The sequence below is a fragment of the Hypanus sabinus genome, chromosome 4 (assembly GCF_030144855.1).
Source record: "Hypanus sabinus isolate sHypSab1 chromosome 4, sHypSab1.hap1, whole genome shotgun sequence".
Taxonomy (NCBI): Eukaryota; Metazoa; Chordata; class Chondrichthyes; order Myliobatiformes; family Dasyatidae; genus Hypanus; species Hypanus sabinus.
In genome coordinates, this window is record NC_082709.1 from 26,421,407 (window position 1) to 26,441,768 (window position 20,362).

Here is a 20,362-nt window from a genome sequence, read left to right on the forward strand (position 1 = left end):
ATGTAAGATAACTCAGAATCAAGTTTATTAACACCGGCATATGTTGCGAAATTTGTTGACTTTGCAGCAGCAGTACAATGTAATACACTAAATGATAAAATAGTGCTGGTGGGGTAGTCTAACTGCCAGAAGTATTATTCAGCCTGGTGGTTTAGGAAAACGTAACTGCTTTTAAGTCTGGAGGACCGGACGTGGATGCTGCGTTGCCCCTTCCCTGGTGTGAGCAGCAACAGTAGTATTGCTGGCCCATTTCTGGCACCTTTCAGTATATATGTCCCTGAGGACAGGTAGGTTGGTGTGGTAATGGGCTGGGCAGTTTTAACTAACATCCTGGCTGCTGCAGTGCAGCTTCCGAGCCATAGAGTGAAGCAGCATACTAAGATGCTCCCAACTGCCCATCTGTAAAAGGTTGTGAGCATTAATGTGCATAGTCTAGCTCTCTTTAGTCTCCTCAGAAAGTGGAGGTGTTGCTAAGGTTTCTTGACTCTGGAGTATGTACTCCGGGACCATGAAAGTTTTGTGAGATGTGCACTCCCAGGAATTTGAAACGGCTTGCAGCTTCCACAGCTGTGCCACTGGTGTGAGTTTTCCTGAAATCGATAACCATCTCCTTTGTCTTGTTGACACGGAGGAAGAGATTATTCGCCTGGCACCAGGCCTCAGACTTTTCCACCTCCTCTCTGTGGGCCATCTTATTATTGTTGGTGATGAGCCCCACTGCTGTCGTGTAATTGGTGAACTTGACAATGTGATTGCTCGGGTGTTTGGCCATGCTGTCTTCTGAGAGCAGTGTACAGCAGTGGGCTCAGCACACAGCCCTGGGGCTGTGATTTTCTCATGAGAAACTTTGTGAAGCTTCTAAATAGATACTAAAGAATTAAATGCAAACAAATCCCTTTTATGCAATAGAAATGTAAAAATTAATACAGTCATATCACAGACCACTTAAGAAATCTATCTTCTTAGTATGGCATCCTGCCCCTAGGGAAGAGTTACATAATTATTTATAAGTATCTGGCAGCATTATGTTCCTATTCTACTTAAATTCCTGTCTTTGGCAGATAATAATATCCAAGAAAGCATCAGACAATTTGGATAGGATTTTTTAAAAATGCAAAAAGAGCTTTTGAAATCACAGCCCAGTGAATAAACGCAACTTTATATTCCCAAATTCATTTCATTAAAGCTCTGTAACTATCTTCTTGCAGACAGATTCTAAATGACAGAATTATAATGGCCAACACAGGTAGGGCCAGTGGATGCTGAATCTCAAAAACATCCAATAAGATGTGAGGAAACAATAAAGGATTTTCAGTCCTGCCGAAGGCTCTCAGCCCAAAACATCAACTGTACTTGTTTTCCATGGATGCTGCCTGGCCTGCTGAGTTCCTCCAGCATTTTGTGTGTGTTGCTCGGATTTCCAGCATCTGCAGATTTTCTCGTTTGTGAAGGGATTTTCATCTTTTGCTTATCCTTCTTAATTTTTATTTGAAATCTGTAGATTTTGCAAAAGGGCTGATGCTACACAGTAAAACAATCCCTATTTCTGGTGACCCAGTAACCCTGTGATCTCTGTCTCAGAGACAAAGGTCAGGCAATCTTTCAGGAAGGTGAACACTCACAAGACAGCAGGCCCCCCGATGGAGTACGTGGTAAGGCTCTGAAAACTTGTGCCAACCAACTGGCAGGAGTATTCAAGGACATTTTCAACTTCTCACTGCTATGGTCGGAAGTTCCCAACTGCTTCAAAAAGGCAACAATTATACCAGTGAAGAGTAGTATGAGCTGTCTTAATGACGAATGTCCAGTAGCACTCACATCTATGCTGATGAAATGCTTTGAGAGATTGGTCATGGCCAGAATCAACTTCTGCCTCACCAAGGACCTGGACCCATTGTAATTTGCCTATCGCCACAATAGGTGTATGGCAGATACAATCTCAGATGCAAAGTAGGTGTCACAGCAACAACCCCGCACTCAGTGTCAGTAAGACGAAAGAGCTGATTGTAAACTTCAGCAAAAATAAGATGAGGAAACATGAAACAATCCTCATAGAGGGATCTGAAGTGGAGAGAGTGAGCAATTTCAAGTTGCTGGGTGTCAAGGTCTCTGAGGACCTAACCTGGTCCCAACATATCAACACAGCAATAAAGAAAGCAAGACGGCAGCTATATCACACTAGGAGTTGAAAAAATTTGGTTTGTAAACTAAAATGCTTGGAAACTTCTATAGATGTACCTTTGAGAACATTTTGACTGGCTACATCACTGTCTATTATCTGGTGTGGTGGGGGTGGGCATTGCACATGACTGAAGGAAGCTACAGAAAGTTGAAAAATTAGTCAGATCCATCTTGGGTACTAGCATCCAATTCATCTTCAAGGAGCAGCCCCTCAGAAAGGTGACGTCCATTATTAAGGATCACCATCACCCAGGACATGCCCTCTTCTCATTGTTACTGTCAGGAAGTAGGTACAGAAATCTGAAGGCATGCACTCTGCGATTTAGGAACAGCTTTTCCCCCTCTGCTATCCAATTCCTAAATGGACATTGAACCCATGAATACTACTTCACTTTTTAAATATATATTACTTCTGTTTTTGCACTGTTTTAAGCAATTCACTTTATATATTTGCTGTTATTGATTTACTTATTTTTTCCTTTTATATCATCATATATTGCTTTATACTACTGCTGCTGCTAAGTTAACAAATTTCACAGCACATGCCAGTGATAATAAATCTGATTCTAATTTCATTGATATTAAAATAAAAATCCAAAATTATAGCACAAATTTTTTCAAGTTTTTGATTTCTTGATTTGCTTTAACAAAAGGAAGATCAAACACTAAAATTCTGACATTAGCTAGTAAAGTAAAAAGGTGGCACAGTAGCGTAGTGGTTAGCACAACGCTTTACAGTACCAGTGACCGGGGTTCAATTCCCACTGCTGCCTGTAAGGAGTCTGTTCTTTCTCCCCATGACTGCGTGGGTTTCCTCTGGGTGCTCCAGTTTCCTATGTTATGAGTGATGAACAGACCTGATGGTCAATGGGGTGCAGAGTTAACCATTCTCAAACCCCCTCCTGAGAACTACGAACTATTGCTGTTACTGTGCTGCTATTGAGAGAGAGAGAGAGAGAGAGAGAGAGAGAGAGAGAGAGAGAGACGAAACACAGGCAAGAACATCTGCTACAGATAAGAGGAGGAGAGAGACTGTTGATTTACTGTATTATGACTCTTCCTGGATTATTTACCTTCCACTACAAGGACTTTACTTTGCTCGTTAACATTCCTCAGGAGATAGCAGGAGTGGCCTGATTTGATGGACACGGTCATTCAGAGTTGATAGCTGAGACCCCGTGAGTGGGGATAAAAGACAGGCCTGGAGAAACACCCTTCAGACACACCAGTGGACACTGACTGAGTGTTGGGAACCCACAGAAAGGTGGGGGCTTTGGAGACCGAACCAGGAGATCGGTCAGTAAAGCTCACAGTGTTACAGCAGGGCCGGTGGGGACGTTTGTGTGTCCACTCATGCCAGAGTGATGAGGCCACCACGGAAGAACTGTCTAGCTGAAGACCAGAGGGGTCATAACTGAATGGCCACAACGACACGATGGATTAAGAAAGCCACAAAAGGTTTGCCTGCCGCAGCTGTTGCTGTTACATCTCGCTTGCTCTCTCTCTCCAACAATTTCAATACAACATCCATAACCACCTCAGCATTTATGAACTGAACTCTATACTTTCCTATGACAATTCATTTATCCCTAGACATCAATAGAGCTTGTTTATTATTGCTTATTATTATTCCTACACTTTTAGGTTTATTACTGCTAACTTGTTTTATATGTATATTTACATTTTTGATATTGTATTGTGTAATTTACTAATAAACACCTTTGGTACCACCAGACTCCAATGGATTCTTCTTTCTCTGCTGGTCAGACACCCAGTTACGGGGTACGTAACACCTCCCACAGTCCAAAGACGTACCAGTTAATTAGGTTAGGTTAATTGGTCATTGTATATTGTCCTGTGACTAAATTGGGGGATTACTGGGTAATGTGACTCAAACCTACTCCACACTAAATCTCAGATAAAAAAGTACATTTAATAAAACTCACCTGTCAGTCAGAGGGGTAATTACCAAGCGAGGTGTGTTACCAAGGTACTCATATGAATATTGAAAATGGGCATCACAGATATCAACAAAGCAATGTTTATGTTCATCGTTCCATCTGTGTCGCAATTGGGAGAGCCAGGTAAAAGCCTGACTGTTATTGACCTATAATCATTAACAGTGCATTAACCATAATATCTTTGTTAGGTTTAAAGTCAACCAACAACTTTATCAAATTAGAACTGCAATGGCTACTTAGGTTTAGGAAGAAAGTATATAGTAAAATTAAAATAAGTGAATTAAAAAACATTTACCTTCTCAAAGGAACATTGGTCTGGATTTTATTGCCAATGGCCCACCATTCACTTTACATGAACCTGTCTCAGCTCTCTTAAAGCCACACAGCTTGTCTTTGATGAACAGGAGCAGGATCTTGAGTGAGGTAATGCAGTGGTGTAGGGCAGGGCTGCTGGGGAGTCCAACAGCAGAGTGCAGCCACTAAGTTTGAGATGATTTCTTTCTAGTAGAGTTTCAACATTCACTTGCACATGCTGAGAAGTATCAGAAGATTGCTTATGGAAACGGTCAGAATTTTCCAACAAAGTCCAGGCCAGAGCTTATAATTTGAGAAGTGAACTGGAAATTGCTCCTAACTTCAAAATGTAACAGTAACAACTAAAATGTTGTATATTCTTCAATCTAAAGTGTAGTCACTGTTCACATGTAAAAAGAAATGCACTATTCAATTTACAGGCAGCAACAGCTGGCTAAAAATAAAACAATCTGCTTTTCATTCATGATGGTTGAAGGTGGTTGCAGGATAAGCACTGGTCAGAGTATCAAAGACACTCTTCTTATTGAAATAGTGAGGGAGAATTTACTTTATGTATATACATGATGGAATGCATCGAGAAATAGTTCAACAACTTACAGAGAGTAGTGTATTTATTTACTGTTGCCAGGGATGTTGACCCAGAACACTACAAGACCATAAGATATAGTAGAATTAGGCCATTCGTCCCATCAAGTCTGCTCTGCCATTTTATCCATTTTCCATCTCAACCCTATTCTGCCTTGTCACCATAACCTTTCACGCCCTGACTAATGAAGAATTTATCAGCCTCTGCCTTAAATATAACCAATAACCTGGCCTCCACAGCTGCCTGTGGCAACAAATTCCAGAGATTCACTACCTTCAGGCTAAAGAAATTCCTCTTCATCTCCATCGTAAATGAATGTCTCTCTATTCTGAGGCAGCGCCCTCCGATCCTAGACTCCCGCACCACAAGCAATATCCTCTCCACATCCACTCAATTCAGTCCTTTCAAAATTCAATAAATTTCAATGAGATCCCCTCCTTCTTCTAAACTCTAGTGAATTCAGGCCCAGAGACATCAAATAAGCCTCAGACAATAACACTTTCATTCCTGGAATAATACTTGTGAACCCTCTCCGATGTCAGCACATCCTTTCTTAGATAAGGGGCTCTAAACTGCTCACAGTACTTCAGGTGAGGGCTCACCAGTGCCTTATAAAGCCTCGGCATTATACCCTCACTTTTATATTCTAGTCCTCTCAAAATGAATGGTATCTTTGCATTTGCCTTCCTTGAATCAAGCTTCAAGTTATCTTTTAGGGAATCCTGCACAACGACTCCGAAGTAACTTTGCACCTCAGTTTTAAAAAAAAAATTTCTTCCTGTTTAGAAAATAGTCTATGTTTTTATTCCTTTTACCAAAGCGCATGACCATACACTTCCCGACACTATTCTATCTGCCACTTCTTTGCCTATTCTCCCAATCTGTCCAAACCCTTCTGGACTCACAGCTTCCTCAACACTACCTGCCCCCTCACCTATCTTTGTATGGTTCGCAAACATGGCCACAAAGCCATCAATTCCATGTCATTAGCATGAAACATAAAAAGTATCACTGACCCCTGCAAGACATCACCAACAGCCAACCAGAAAAGGCTTCATTTATTCCCACACTTTCCATCCTGCCAATCAGCCAATCCTTTATCTATGGTGGTATCTTTCCTGTAATACCATGGGCTTTTATTTTGTTAAGCAGCCTCATGCGTGGCACCTTGTCAAAGACCTTTTGAAAATCCAAGTAGATGATAACATCCACCAATTCTCCTTTGTTTATCCTACTTGTTATTTCCTCAAAGAGTTCCAACAAATTTGTCAAGCAACATTTTCCCTTAAGGAAACCATGCTGACTTTGGCCTATTTTATCATATGTCTCCAAGTACCCCGCGACCTCGTCTTTAAACAATCGACTCCAACATCTTCCCAACCACTGAGGTCAGGCTAACTGGTCTATAATTTTCTTTCTTCTGCCTCCCTCCCTTCTCAAAGTGTGGAGTGACATTTGTAATTTTCCGTTCCTCCGGAACCCAGAATCTAGATCATTTCCAATGCCTTCACAATCTTCCCAGACATGTCTTTCAGAACACAGAGGTCCAGGAAACTTATCCACCTTCAGACCTTTCAGCTTCCCAAGCACCTTTTCCCTAGAGATACCAATTGCGCTCTCTTCTGCCCCTTGACACTCTGGAACTTCAGGCATACTGCCAGTGTATTATATGTCTCCAACTGGTAAGTGGCCAGAGCTTGCAGATTCAGGCAAGAATGCTATCAGTGAGCCCAGCCTCACATGTGAGGACCTGTTGTTTCATAAACATGTTGTGTCAAGAGCCTCTATTGTTCCACAAGAAACAGTTTAAATGGCACCCACTCAGTACCATTCAATATTTTGCCATTGAAGTGTTGATATTATTACAATACATGGGCTCTCTGTGGTACATACAGTGGCAAACTGGAAAATACAGCAAAGCCCATAACGTACATAATTTCTTGAAAGATAATTGAATGATATACTTTTTCTTTGATAAGTTTTTCTTTTTTTTATATTTCCAAATCAATTTATCCTATCAAAATTCAGCTGGATTGAAAGTCAGCACTGTCAAATGTGAAGAAGGAATTTAGAAACTTAATCAATTACTACATGACTTAACCCAGAGATTGGAACCCTTCAGAAAGTGAAGTTAGAATGGACTAAAACCTACACAGGAGAAAGAGGGATAGACTGTGCACAGTGTATATTTAAATAAACCTGGGAGAAATATGATAACAGAATATAGAGATATAGGGCTACAAAACTGCAATTTCATTTTCATTTCATTGCTCCTGCTGATATTATCAAACTTTACAAGCAGAATATAAGTTATCTTCTACAATGATCACTGTAGGAAAAACATTTTCAAATTAACACCATAATCGCTTGGGGTTTTAAGAATTTGCACTTAATATTTTCGGGTAACACACACCAAACGCTGCCAGAACTCAGCAGCATCTATGGAGGGGAATAAACAGTTGACTGGTTATTTCCCCTTAGTATTCTCCTCCTGTCTATTTCCCCTATTGACGCTGCTTGACCAGCTGCATTCCTCCAATATTTTGTGTATGCTGCTTAAGATTTCTAACATTTAACAGAATGGATCTTGTTTTAAAAGTTCTTGGAACACAGATCAATCAAAAATATATAAGTTAGAACCAGGTATGTATAGTAGAAATATTTTGTTATTTTCTTATCACCTTATATGATGCATACACTGTTTACTGAAAACAATCTATTATTCTGTAGTCCTACATGTGACAATTACTACTGAATCGATGGTTACAGCCAAGAGAAGATGACCAATAGTTAAATCTGTATTAGGTCAATGCAGATAGATGCCTTTATCCCAAAGCTCTTTAGACTGCTTCCTTTTTTGTTTAGATATCTTTGCAGCTCCTTTTTGATCGCTGCCATTAAGTTAGCCACTACCATTATCACTGGCAGTGCAATCCAGACACTCTCAATGCAAGAAAAAGTTTTCCTCAGGCTTGTTTTGGTCTTTTCCTTTTCGCCCATCATCTCTGAAAACCTAGTTATACTCCTACGCCACTGTGAATAGTTTCCCTATCAAATCTGCCTAGCATTCATGATTCCAAATAGATCTGTCAGATCTCTTCACAATCTTTGTCATTTTATCGTGAACAACCCCCGCTAATCCTGTTGGTCCACATAAGTACAGTCCCTCTTTGCTGGAATCTTCATATGTACAGTACAATCTGAAGTTTCATAATGAGACAACCCTCCATTTCAGTTGGGTGACACCTTTCGACAGCTTGTTATTGCAGCTATAGCAGCCAGAGCAGCAGAAGAGTGGAGCCTGAAAGTTGCATTTCCATGTTAAAAAGAGGAACAGGCCCTGGCTGGGTGAGTACCATGATGAGGCTTTGGTTCAGGAGGAGGTTGAATAGGTGGGTGCAGGCAAGGTTTTCCTCGAGCTACTCACCCTATTAGAGTAACTGGTTTAGGCAGTGACATGCTTGCTCTGCTGGATGTGGGAGATTAGGGAGTACGTCAAGCTGTAACTCCAGGCTGGCCATGTGAAGGAGCTTGAGATGGAGTTGGATGTACTTTAGATAATCCAGGATGCTCAAGGCATCAAAGACAAGGGCTTTGGTGAGGTGGTCACATCCAAGGTGCAGGCTGCAGACACTTGTGTGACTACCAAAAGAAGCAAGGGGAAAAGACAGAGACAAATCTTCCTGTGGCCATTTCCCTCAGCAACCTTTAGATATATCCTTTTAGATCAGGGGTTCCCAACCTTTTTATGCCATGGACCAATATCATTAAGCAAGGGGAACCCCCGCTTTAAATATTTCTGGAGAAGACAATCTTTCTGAGCACAGCAGGAGTAACCCCCAGGCTGATGACACTGAGGCTAAGTGGGAAAGGAAGAGGACAGGCAGGGCAACAGTGATAGAAGATTCGATAGTTAGGAAGACAGACAGGAGAAGGACAAACCAGAAGACTGAGTACAGGATTAATGGTCAGTTACTTAAGAGTGTGGATGAACAAAAGGACCTTGGGGTTCAAATCCATACATCCCTCAAGGTCGCTGCGCAGGTTGATAGTGTAGTTAAGAAGGCCTATGGGATGCTAGGCTTCATTAACAGGGGGATTGAGTTCAAGAGTAGAGAGGTCATGTTGCAACTCTACAAATCTCTGATGAGACCACACTTAGAGTATTGTGTTCAGTTCTGGTCACCTCATTATAGGAAGGATGTGGAAGCTATGGAGAGGGTGCAGAGATTTACCAGGATGTTGCCTGGTTTGGAGAACAAGTCATATGAACCAAGGTTAGCAGAGCTGGGACTTTTCTCTTTGGAGTGTAGAAGCATGAGATGGGACTTGATAGAGGTCTACAAGATTATGAGAGGCATAGATAGGGTGGATAGTCAGTACCTGTTTCCCAGGGCACCAATAGCAAACACCAGAGGGCATATGTACAAAATTAAGGGAGGGAAGTATAGAGGAGACATCGGGGGTAATTTATTTTTTTTCCACAGAGGGTTGTGAGTGCCTGGAATGACTTGCCAGGGATGGTAGTGGAGGCTAAAACATTAGGGGTATTTAAGAGCCTCTTGGACAGGCACATGGATGAAAGAAAAATGGAGGGTTATGGGGTAGTGTGGATTTGGTACTTTTTTAAAAAGGATTATATGGGTTGGCACAGCATGCAGGGCTGAAGGGCCTGTACTGTGCTGTAATGTTCTATGGTTCTATTCCATGGCTACATAACAGAGACCAGAATGGTGTGTACCTGCCAGGTGCCGGGGTCCGCAGTACCATCACAAGGGGGAGTGTGAACAGCCAGAGTCACAATGCACGTGGATATCAACGGCATCAATAGAAAGAGGGATTGGTCCTGCATTGTGGATTCAGGGATTTAGGGGAGAATTTTAGAAAGCAAGAGCTAAAGGATAGTAATCTCTGGATTTCTCCTGATGCCATGTGCTAAAGAGATTCGAAATAGGAAGACGACTCACATGAAGGCATGGTTAAAGAGCTGGTGCAGGGGGTACAGGTTCCAGTTCAAGTTCAGTGAGTTCTCTTCTGGAGTACAAATGATCTGTATAAGAGAGATTGATTCCAACGAACTGGACGGGTGCCAATATCCTCAACTGGAGATTTGTTAGAACTACTCTGGAGGGTTTAAACTTGAGTGTGGGACCCTGAGCAGTAGAGTGGATGATGAAAATTTGCGGGATAATGCCATAGCCAATGAGAGCACAGTAAAGGGCGAGGAGAGACCATTGGTTTAAACTGTATTGGCAATGCAAGAGGCTTGATAGATAAGGCAGATGTATTGAGGGCGAAAGTTGGTTCTATGAACTGGGAGTGGTGTGCCGCAGGGATTGGTGCTGGGCCCACAGCTGTTCACAATATACATTAACGATCTGGAAGAGGGGACCAAGTGCAGTGAATCTAAGTTTGCTGAAGAGACTAAATTGAGTGGAAAAGCAAATTGTGCAAAAGATACAGAGAGTCGGCAGAGGGATGTAGATAGGTTAAGTGAGTGGGCAAGGGTCTGGCAGATGGAGTACAATGTTGGTAAATGCAACGTCATCCACTTTGGAAGAAAAAATTAAAGACTAGATTGCTATTAAAATGGTTAAAAAATTGCAGCGTGCTGCTGTGCTGAGGGACTTGGGAGTGCTTGTGCACGAATCACAAAAGGTTGGTTTGGAGGTGCAGCAGGCTATCAAGAAGGCAAATGGAATGTTGGCCTTCATTGCTAGAGGGATTGAATTTAAGAGCAGGGAGGTTATGCTGCAGCTGTACAGGGTACTGGTGAGGTCGGACCTGGAGAATCTGGTCTCCTTACTTGAAGGAGGATATACTGGCTTTGGAGGCGGTGCAGAGGGAGTTCACCAGGTTGATTCCAGAGATGAGGGGTTAGACTATGAGGAGAGATTGAGTCTCCTGGGACTGTACTCACTGGAATTCAGAAGAACAGATCTTTTAGAAACATAAAACTATGAAAGGGATAGATAAGATAGAGGCAGGAAAGTTGTTTCCACTGGTAGGTGAGACTAGAACAAGAGGAGTATACTTAGGAGGGAGATGAGGAGGAACTGCTTTTCTTCGAGAGTGGTGAATCTGTGGAATTCTCTGCCCAATGAAGCAGTGTAGCAGTGTACCTCAATAAATACATTTAAGACAAGGTTGGATAGATTTTTGCCTAGTGGGGGAGTTAAGCGTTAAGGGGAAAAGACAGGTAGGTGGAGATGAGTCCATGGCCAGATCAGCCATGATCTTATTGAATGGCGGAGCAGGCTCGACGGGCCAGATGGCCTACTCCTGCTCCTATTTCTTATGGATATCATAGCAACTACATTAACATGGCTGAGGGAACGGCAGGGCTGGCAGCTAAGTGTTCCAGGATACAGATGCTACAAGTGAGGCAGCTGTACAAGAAAGGAGTGGGGGAGATGCTTCCGTGATGAAAGTTGACATAACAATGGTCATTTTTAAGGTATCATCCAGTGAGGCCATATGGGTAGAACTTAGAAAAGAAGGGGATGGTCACTCTGATGAGAATGAGTTACAGTCCCCTTCCCCCCCAATCATTAGTGGGAACTGGAGGTGCTGATATATAGAGAAGTTACAGCTAGTTGTAAATATAACATCATGTTCAGTTCTGTTCACTTCACTGCAAGAAGGATGTGAAAAGCTTTAGCGGGTGCGGAAAAGACTTACCCAGACGCTGCCTGGAGCCGAGAGTATGTCTTATGAGGAAAGGCTGACCGAGCTAGGGCTTTTCTTCTTTGGAGCAAAGGAGGATGAGAGGTAATGGCCAGCACATTTTCTCAGGGTGGCAATGGTTAATTAGAGTTGGCATAGCTTTAGGTTGACTGAAGAGTAGGAGGGATATCAGAGGCCAGTATTTTACTCTGGAGTGGTAGTGCATGGAACACACCACCACAGGCAGATACGCAAAAGATATTTCAGAGATTCTTAGATGGGTGCATGGATGAATGAAAAATGTAGGGCCATGTGGGAGGGAAGGGTTAGATTGATGTTGGAGTAGGTTGAATGGTCAGTCAAAGGGCTGCACTGTGCTGTACTGACCCTTGTTCTATAACAGGAAAGTATTCGTGGGAGACATTAAATTCCCTAATATTGTCTGGGCCAACCAAATTACGAAAGGCTTGAAAGGAGTGAAATTTGTGAAATATGTTCAAGAAAGCAACCTTTATCAATATGTAGAGGGAGCTACTAAAGAGCGTGCAGCAGTGGACCACGTCCTGGGAGTGTCTGTGGCAGGCACTTTGGATCCAGTGAACATAATTCTATCAGTTTTAAAATACTTGTGGAGAAGGATACAACTGATTCAAGATCCTGTACTGGGGTAGCTTTGGTGTCATTATGCAGGAACTTGCAGTGGTTGACAAGTGATGCATCCATGATATTGAATATTTCCCCTCTATGAAAGTGAAGTCTTGAGCTCATGGATGGATCAAAGTGATACCAGTTGTGCTCAGGCTCCGAAGTACAAGATTAGGGTGTTCCAACTGATGACATTTCTTGCACCTGTGGTTGTCCAGGATACAGACAGCAACCCGGAGTTCCCACATTACATAGTTTGTACATTTCATAAGCAGAGACGACGTAACATGTCTCAATGTTATTTTACATAAACTCAAATAATAGAAAAAAGTATATTGCAATTAATTTATTTGTGGATTATTTATTTATTTTTTATTGAGATACAGCACAGAACAGGGCCTTCTGGCACTTCGAGCCGCGCCACCCAACAATCCCCCAATTTATTCCAAGCCTAATCAGTGGACAATTGACAAAGACCAATTCACCTATCACCCGGTATGTCTTTGGAATATGGGAGGAAACTGGAGCACCCAGAGGAAACCCACGCGGTCACAGGGAGAACGTACAAACTCCTTACAGACGGCATGGGAATTGAGCCCAGGTCACTAGTACTGTAAAGCGTTGTGCTAACTACCATGCTGCCCCTTTACTTGCCCTGAGGGAATTTTAATTCCTTGGTTCTTTGTTTAAACCAAGTACTTTTTAAAAAATTTACCACAGATCTGTTTCCCATGCTCCTTCTAAACTCAGCAGCTCTAGTTCCTACATTCCCTTCTACTTATTAATAGGTTGAAAATGGTTAATATATTTCAATTATTCGGAATAGAAATTCAGAATCATTGCATAAAATTTCTGGTGTGGTTGTGAGAGATTGAGCTAATGAGTTGTTGTGTACTCTAAAGAATAATTTCATTCAGTCGTAGTTCCTTCAGCACTGACTGCCAAAGAAATATAAAGAATAGATATGAAACCTGCATTTGTACGTGATAATAATGCAGACTTAGTATTACAAAGTCAATCTTGGACTTTAGCTAGTAAATATAATAAGCAACATATCAATAGAAAAGGCACCTGACTGAATCAAAACAATGTCATTTCTTTTCAGAAGGAACCGAACAACCAGGAAAATTATGTTTATTTTATGCTTTTAAGAATGCATTAGGATAATTGCTAAAACAAATTACCTTCTGTGTTATGAGATTTGCTACAACATCTCTGGCATGTACATCAATTGTACAGATTGTCATAATCTTCTGGCGATCACTATGGGTGAGCTCTCCCAGTAGCATGTTTATAAGCACATTTAGCTGAGCAATCTGCAATAAAATTAATTATATTTGACTACTCAAAAAGATAGGGTACAATACACTACATGTCATATTAGTTATTCCATAAAGTGCTTTACTTGCAAGACAACTCCCAGTAATCTATTGAGCCTTTGAACAGCCAAAGTGAAAGAAAAGATACATGCAGGAGACTTAATAATACAACGTCAACCTTGGACTTTAGCTAGTAATGAAGAATCTTCTACTTTAATGGTAGAACATTGTACTTAAAAAAATATGGATATTATTATCAGAACAATACTTAAAACAGATTTGTGATCACAACAAAGTATGGTTCAAAACAAGTGCATGGTAAGAATTCTATTGCTTGATCACCAAAAGCGTAACAATGACAGGAAACTTAGGCCCACCTATATGCACCAAATAATCAGTAAAACAGGAAATCTTAAGTCCATCAGACATAGGAACAAAATTATGCCATTCAGCCCATCAAGTCTGCTCCACAATTCCACCATGGCTGATCTATTATCCCTCTCAACCCCATGCTTCTACCTTCTCCCCGTAACCCTCGATGCTCTTACTAACCAAGAGCCTACTGAGCTCCATTTCTACTAAGTATCCAACAGTCTGGCCTCCACAGCAGTCTGTTGAAATCAATTTCACAGATTCACCACCTTCTGGCTTGAGAAAACTTGTCTCCTCACCTCTGTTCTAATGGTAAGCCCTTGTATTCTGAGCCTGTGCCCTCTGGTCCTAGACCCCCTCCCCCCACTATTGGTAAAATCCTTTCCACAACCACTCTACCTGGGTCTTTCAATATTTGATGGGTTTCAGTGAGATGCTGCCTCATTCTTCTAAACTCCAGTGAGCACAGGCCATAATTTTTGCTGTATTATAAGTTTTTTCTTTTGCTTTTATGCTGTCTCTGACTTCCCTGCTTGGCCATAGTTGCCTCCTCTTCCCTTTCGAATACTTCATCTTCTTTGGGTTGTACCTATCCTGGATTTCTCCCAGAAACTCCAGACATTTGCCATCATCCCTGATACTTATCCTCTTCCAATCAACTTTGGCCAGCTTCTCTATCATCCCTCTGTAATTTCCTTTACTCTACTTTAATAGCAAGCCATCTGATTTTACCTTCTCCCTCTCAAACTGCAGGGAAATTCTGTCATATTTTGATCACTGTCTCCCAAGGGTTCCTTTACCTTAAGCTCCCTAATCAAATTCAGTTTATTACACAACAGCCAAACCAGAAATTCCTTTCCCCTAGTAGGCTCATCCACAGGTTGCTTTAAAAAAGCCAGCTCATAGAGATTCTATAAATTCCTTCTATTGTGATCTAGCAGCAACCTGATTTTCCCAATCTACCTGCACATTGAAATCCCCCATGGCTATTGTAACATTGTCCTTTTTATGTCTTTTCTACCTCCTGTTATACTTTCATCCTGGCTACTGTTTGTAGGTCTGTATATAGCTCCCATCAGGGTCTTCTTAACCCTTGCAGTTTCTTAACTCAACCTACAAGGATTCTACATCTTCTGATCGTATATCACCTATTTTTAAGGATTTGATTTCATTATTTACTAACAGAGCCAACCCAACCCCTCTGCCTATCTGCCTGTCAATTTAATGCAATAGGTATCCTTGGATGTTAAGCTTCCAACTATAATCTTCTTTCAGCCACAACTCAGTGATGTCCACAATGCCTGCCAATCTCTAACTGCGCTTACCAAAGATCATCTACCTTTTTTTGTATACTGCATGTATTCAAATATAACACCTTCAGTCCTGAATCCATCACCCTTTTCACTTTACCCCCATGTTGGACTTCATCTCATACCACTCACTGCAATTTTGCCCTAACATCTGCCTGTCTTTTATCACTCTCACTACATCTATCTGCGTACCAACTGCGCCATCCTCAACCCTATACTGGTCTCCCTTGGATTCAGATAAAACCAGTCCTTCTTGTACAGGTCATACATTCCCCAGAAGAAATCCCAATATTTCACAAATCTGAAACCCTGCAGCAGCTCCTCAGCCACACATTTCATCTGTCAAATCATCCTATTCTTACACTCACTAGCATGAGGCACAGGCAGACTGCTACCCTAAATGTCCTACTTTTCAGCTTTTTACCCAACTCCCTATATTCTTTCTCCAGGACCTCATCCCTTTTCCTACCTATGTTGTTGGGACCAATATTTTTATTTAAATTTATATATATATTCTCTCTCTCTCTCTCTCTCTCTCTCTCTCACTCACTCATAATGTGGACCCAGTACAAGACATTTCTAACCCTGGCACCTGAGTAGCAACATACCACCTGGGTGCTTCTTTATGGAATTCTATAGAGGAATGCCTCTATGGAAATCCCTCTCACTACTGTATGCCTCATCTTCCCACTTGCCTCCTGAGTCATAGAGCCAGACAGTGCCAGAGACCGGCCGTTATGCTTTCCTTAGGTAGGTCTTTTCCCCTTCCCCCAAAAAATTGAATAAATACGTACTGTTGCTGATATCATTCTGAGTACCTGTGCTCGCAGAAACCTGCAGAGCAACACAGCACTCCAGCATTCTGTTAACCAATGGATGACTGGGTTTGCTAAAGTATAACTTCAAAAGACAGGCAGTGGCTCCAGCTCAATGTCTTCCAGTAGTTCTTTTAAATTGTCAACTATTTCTCCCCTTAAAGATGATGTTATCTGTCAAAAATCTTCAGAAATTTCTTATTGCAACTAAATTAGGAATGATTAAACAGAGCAGATAAGGAGCTCCTTCCAGCTGCTAAAGACTTGATCCCCTCAATCCTCTTATTATATGATGTGTTCTGCACCACCAAGGTAAAATCTGATAGCACCAATGCCCATCAAATTTGTCCACTCTGTACACATCTGATGCTCAATAGCATTTCATAGCCTAATGCACTTCCCAATACACTAGTCAGCATGATCAACTCTACAAACGTTCATCACCATGATTATTCTTGGCGATTTTTTTCCACAGAAGTGATTCGCCATTGCCTTCTTCTGGGCAGTGCCTTTACCAGATGGGTGACCCCAGTCATTATCAATACTCTTCAGAGATTGTCTGCCTGGCGTCAGTGGTCGCATAAACAGGACTTGTAATATGTACCAGCTGCTTGTCCAACTACCTACAACCTGCTCCCATGGCTTCATGTGACGCTGATCGGTGGGGGCAGGGGTGCGGGGTTGTAAGTAAGTACTACACTTTGCCCAAGGGTGACCTCAGTTTAGCCGAGGGAAGGAATGCCTTACACCTCACCACCCCTCATTCATACATCACCTAATTCGGCTCCCAATATCCCCAAAATAAACAGCAGTATACAGCCAAAGTTATTAGTCCTGACATTTACACATGACTTGAAAACTTCTAGTTAAAAGCAGCTCACTTGTTTTTTGTAATAGTCTTTTAAAGCTGTTTCAAAGCCTTCCTGAAGATGGTCAAAAGCAATTTCAACATCTGTGGTCCACCATATCTGAGTCCCAGTCAAGGCCACTTGTGCTGGATAATCAAATAACCACTGATCTCGTGGCTTCTCTTCATAAGCTATGACTGCTTCCATGATCTCTACTTTCACCTTGGTTCGCATTGCCTCCTCAAGCTGATGCAACCAACATTCAACCTGGCAACAAAGAAAAAAATCACCCTGATTAGGAGCATGCATCTTCCTGTAAATGTAAATTCTGGTGTATAAAATGGAAGAATCTGCACCAGATTTATTATCACTGACAAATAGAAGGAAGTGTGTTGTTTTGAGATAGCACTACAGTGTAAGGGCATAAAGTTACTATAAATTATAACAAGCAAAACAAAAGGAAGAAATAATGAGGTAGTGTTCATGGGTTCATTGACCATTCAGAAATCTAATGGAGTAGGGGAAGAAACTGTTCCAAAATCATTGAGTTTGGGCCTTCTGGTTACTGCACCTCCTTCCAGATAGTAGTAATACGAAGAGTGCGTGTCCTAGCTGGCAAGGGTCCTTAAAGATGGATGCTGCCTTCTTAAGAAACTCCCTCTGGAAGAGGGAAAACAAAATAGATTTCTTCCTGTATTAATTCCATCTTTCACTCCTAGTTGATTCACTTCCTACTTAAATTTCAAAACATCATTTTGACAGTTCCCAATTCCCTACTCCCAATCAGTACAACTTTACTGTGAATAGAAATCCCTCGACACCTCTATTACACTGAATCTCCAATCATCTTGGAGACAGCCTCCCAAAGGCACATTCTGAAAGTGATCAGTTTGGAAGAAACAGATCATCTTGGGTGCAGGCAACCAAGGAATTTATTCGGTGGAAGAAAACTCTCCCTATATTATGAATAGCATCTATAAGTGAACTACAATCAGCATATGCAAAATTGTTTTTCACTGAAAGAGGAATATCTAAGCTGTAATCTGTTTTTCCATATTTAAATGTTCTGTAAACTGCCCTCACAACATTTGCTAAAGACCATGCTCAAAGTTCTAAAGAAAAACAGACCTTGGAGATGCAAGGATCATTAGGAAGTGATTCTTGGAAGAGGCATTAATAAAAATCTCTTCTGATTACAACTAAACCAATATAGACTCAAAATATTCCATTCAGTACTTTGACAAAGAACATACTTCATCATTTATTAAATGTATTTTCTTGCAAAACTGTAATCAACTAATTAGTAGAACAATAATTAGCAGCAAATTGATGAGTTTTACCTACTGATGCATATCTGAGTTATGATGGAGACAACAATCTAAACATAAAAAAAAATCTACATAGGCATCTTGAATTATGCAATGAAGAGCAAAGACTGAGAAGTGAAACTTAGCCTAAATAGTATATTACATCAAATATAGGTACAATGGGCTGAATGGCTTCCTATGCTACAGATTTTTAAACAGTTTAGGCTTTTTAGATTCTTATACAGCTCTGTATACAGTTGCACAGTAAACAAAAAAAAATCCAAAGAAATAAAAACTTCCAAATATACCTAGTGTTAAAATATGTTGTATGAGAAACTCAAAATTCCTTACCCGTCCTTCACAGAAACAGGGCGGTGAAAGCTGCACATATTCACCTTCTCGACTGTACATTCCCACCGCTTTAGAAGGATGATCATCATCATCTTCAAATTTTAAATCAGCTAAGTTATCAAACATCTTAAGCAGATGCTTTGTCACCTGTTCAGACAGAATAGAAATAACAACTGAAAGAAATAGTTTCATAATATTTTATGTCTTCCCCTTGAGCTTCCTCAACCAAAGTCTCAGATTAAAGACCAAGTAACATTGAAAGAATCTGAAGCTGGGGTAGACCACAGGCACCACCACAACCCCTTACCCTGACCCTCTCCGCAAGCATGCTCAGCTAAACGTTAAAATAGCAGACCATGTATCCCCATCCCCTTGGAGTTAGGGAATGCCAAAGAATGTTAAATCTTCTCCCTTAAGCAATTTCTTCACCTCAGTGATAAAACATTGACCTTTATCCTGAAAATGTGAATTCTAGTTGTGGATTAAACACACTAAGGAAATGGCCTCCCAGCATCGATCCTGTCATTCATTCCCTTTCAGAATCTGGTCTACTTCAATGAGATTACATTGAACTCCTCACTCTGTACAATGTCTTCAGGGAGAGACATTACTCCAGACAAGTTCAAACGAAATAGAATTTCACAATTGTTAATGATCAGGACATCTGGAGATTATGATGAATCATGGTAATCTTTACCTGTTTTGGCTGACCTCCTTTCGAAATAATTTCTAATAGATCCACTACAGAAACAAAGTAAAATCTTGGAAATGTGAGTTGTTTTGTCTCCAGATATTCAGATAAAGCTTTTTCACAAAGGGCCAATCTGCAAACAGATTGAAAGGTTAAAATGAATTCTTTAAAATTTTGTGGGATATTACTAGAGCAATGAAATTACAAAATAAGATAATTTTATCCAAGAACTTTACAATAATTTTCAATTACAAAACAAAAATGTACTAATGAAATTTCCAGACCAAGACAATATATCAAATACTAGAGTTTGTGGCAGCATATACATTTGGTCCCATAACTCGCCACTTACTTAGAATATTTTCAAATCTTCCCCAAAAGTTAAGAGGGGGGAAAGTATTCATTGAAAGACAATGACTATGCATATGGCTGAGTTTATATTGCCCAGTCCAAGCTCAAGATTAAATATGCAAACATTGAACTATTAGAAGTTTTCTAGTTCTGAACACATCTACTTCCAAGAAGTGAAAGCAAGTTGGTACAGCCTCACAGTAAAAAACTGTCTGGTGCAATCTATAAAAAAAACAGGTGAAGTTAGCAACACTTTTGAAGCAACCTTAGCAGTAGGAAACTTAAGCCCTGGTTCACAACCATGGAATTACCAGAATAAATGAGAGTGGATATATGTGAAATTGCTCAGCAAATGTGGTGCATGATGGGGGAAAAAACCACTAGAACAGGGTTAAAACTCACCCTTTTTCTTCTCCTCGCCGCCCTTGTGACCTGCCCATCCCTTCACCTCTGCTTCCCCACCTCCTTCCTTTTATTCCATTTTCTACTCACCTCTCCTATCAGATCTCTTCTTCATCTCAAATCCTCTTCCACCAATCACCTTCTAGCTTCTGTTAATTCCCTTTCATTCACCCCTCCCCAACCCACTTACATTTGAAACAGGAGCAGAATTAGACCATTCGTCCCATCGGGTCTGCTCCATG

At 41.0% G+C, this 20,362-nt stretch overlaps 1 protein-coding gene across 1 annotated transcript in view; it reads right to left on the reverse strand.

Annotated features, from left to right (window-relative positions):
* The window catches only part of dnah9l (dynein, axonemal, heavy polypeptide 9 like), a 271,859-nt gene that overhangs the window by 167,837 nt on the left and 83,660 nt on the right, over positions 1-20,362 (reverse strand). The window contains 5 exon segments of the mRNA XM_059966255.1: positions 4,128-4,288; positions 13,539-13,670; positions 17,052-17,285; positions 18,677-18,823; positions 19,374-19,500. Coding sequence (XP_059822238.1) covers positions 4,128-4,288; positions 13,539-13,670; positions 17,052-17,285; positions 18,677-18,823; positions 19,374-19,500 — 801 coding nt within the window.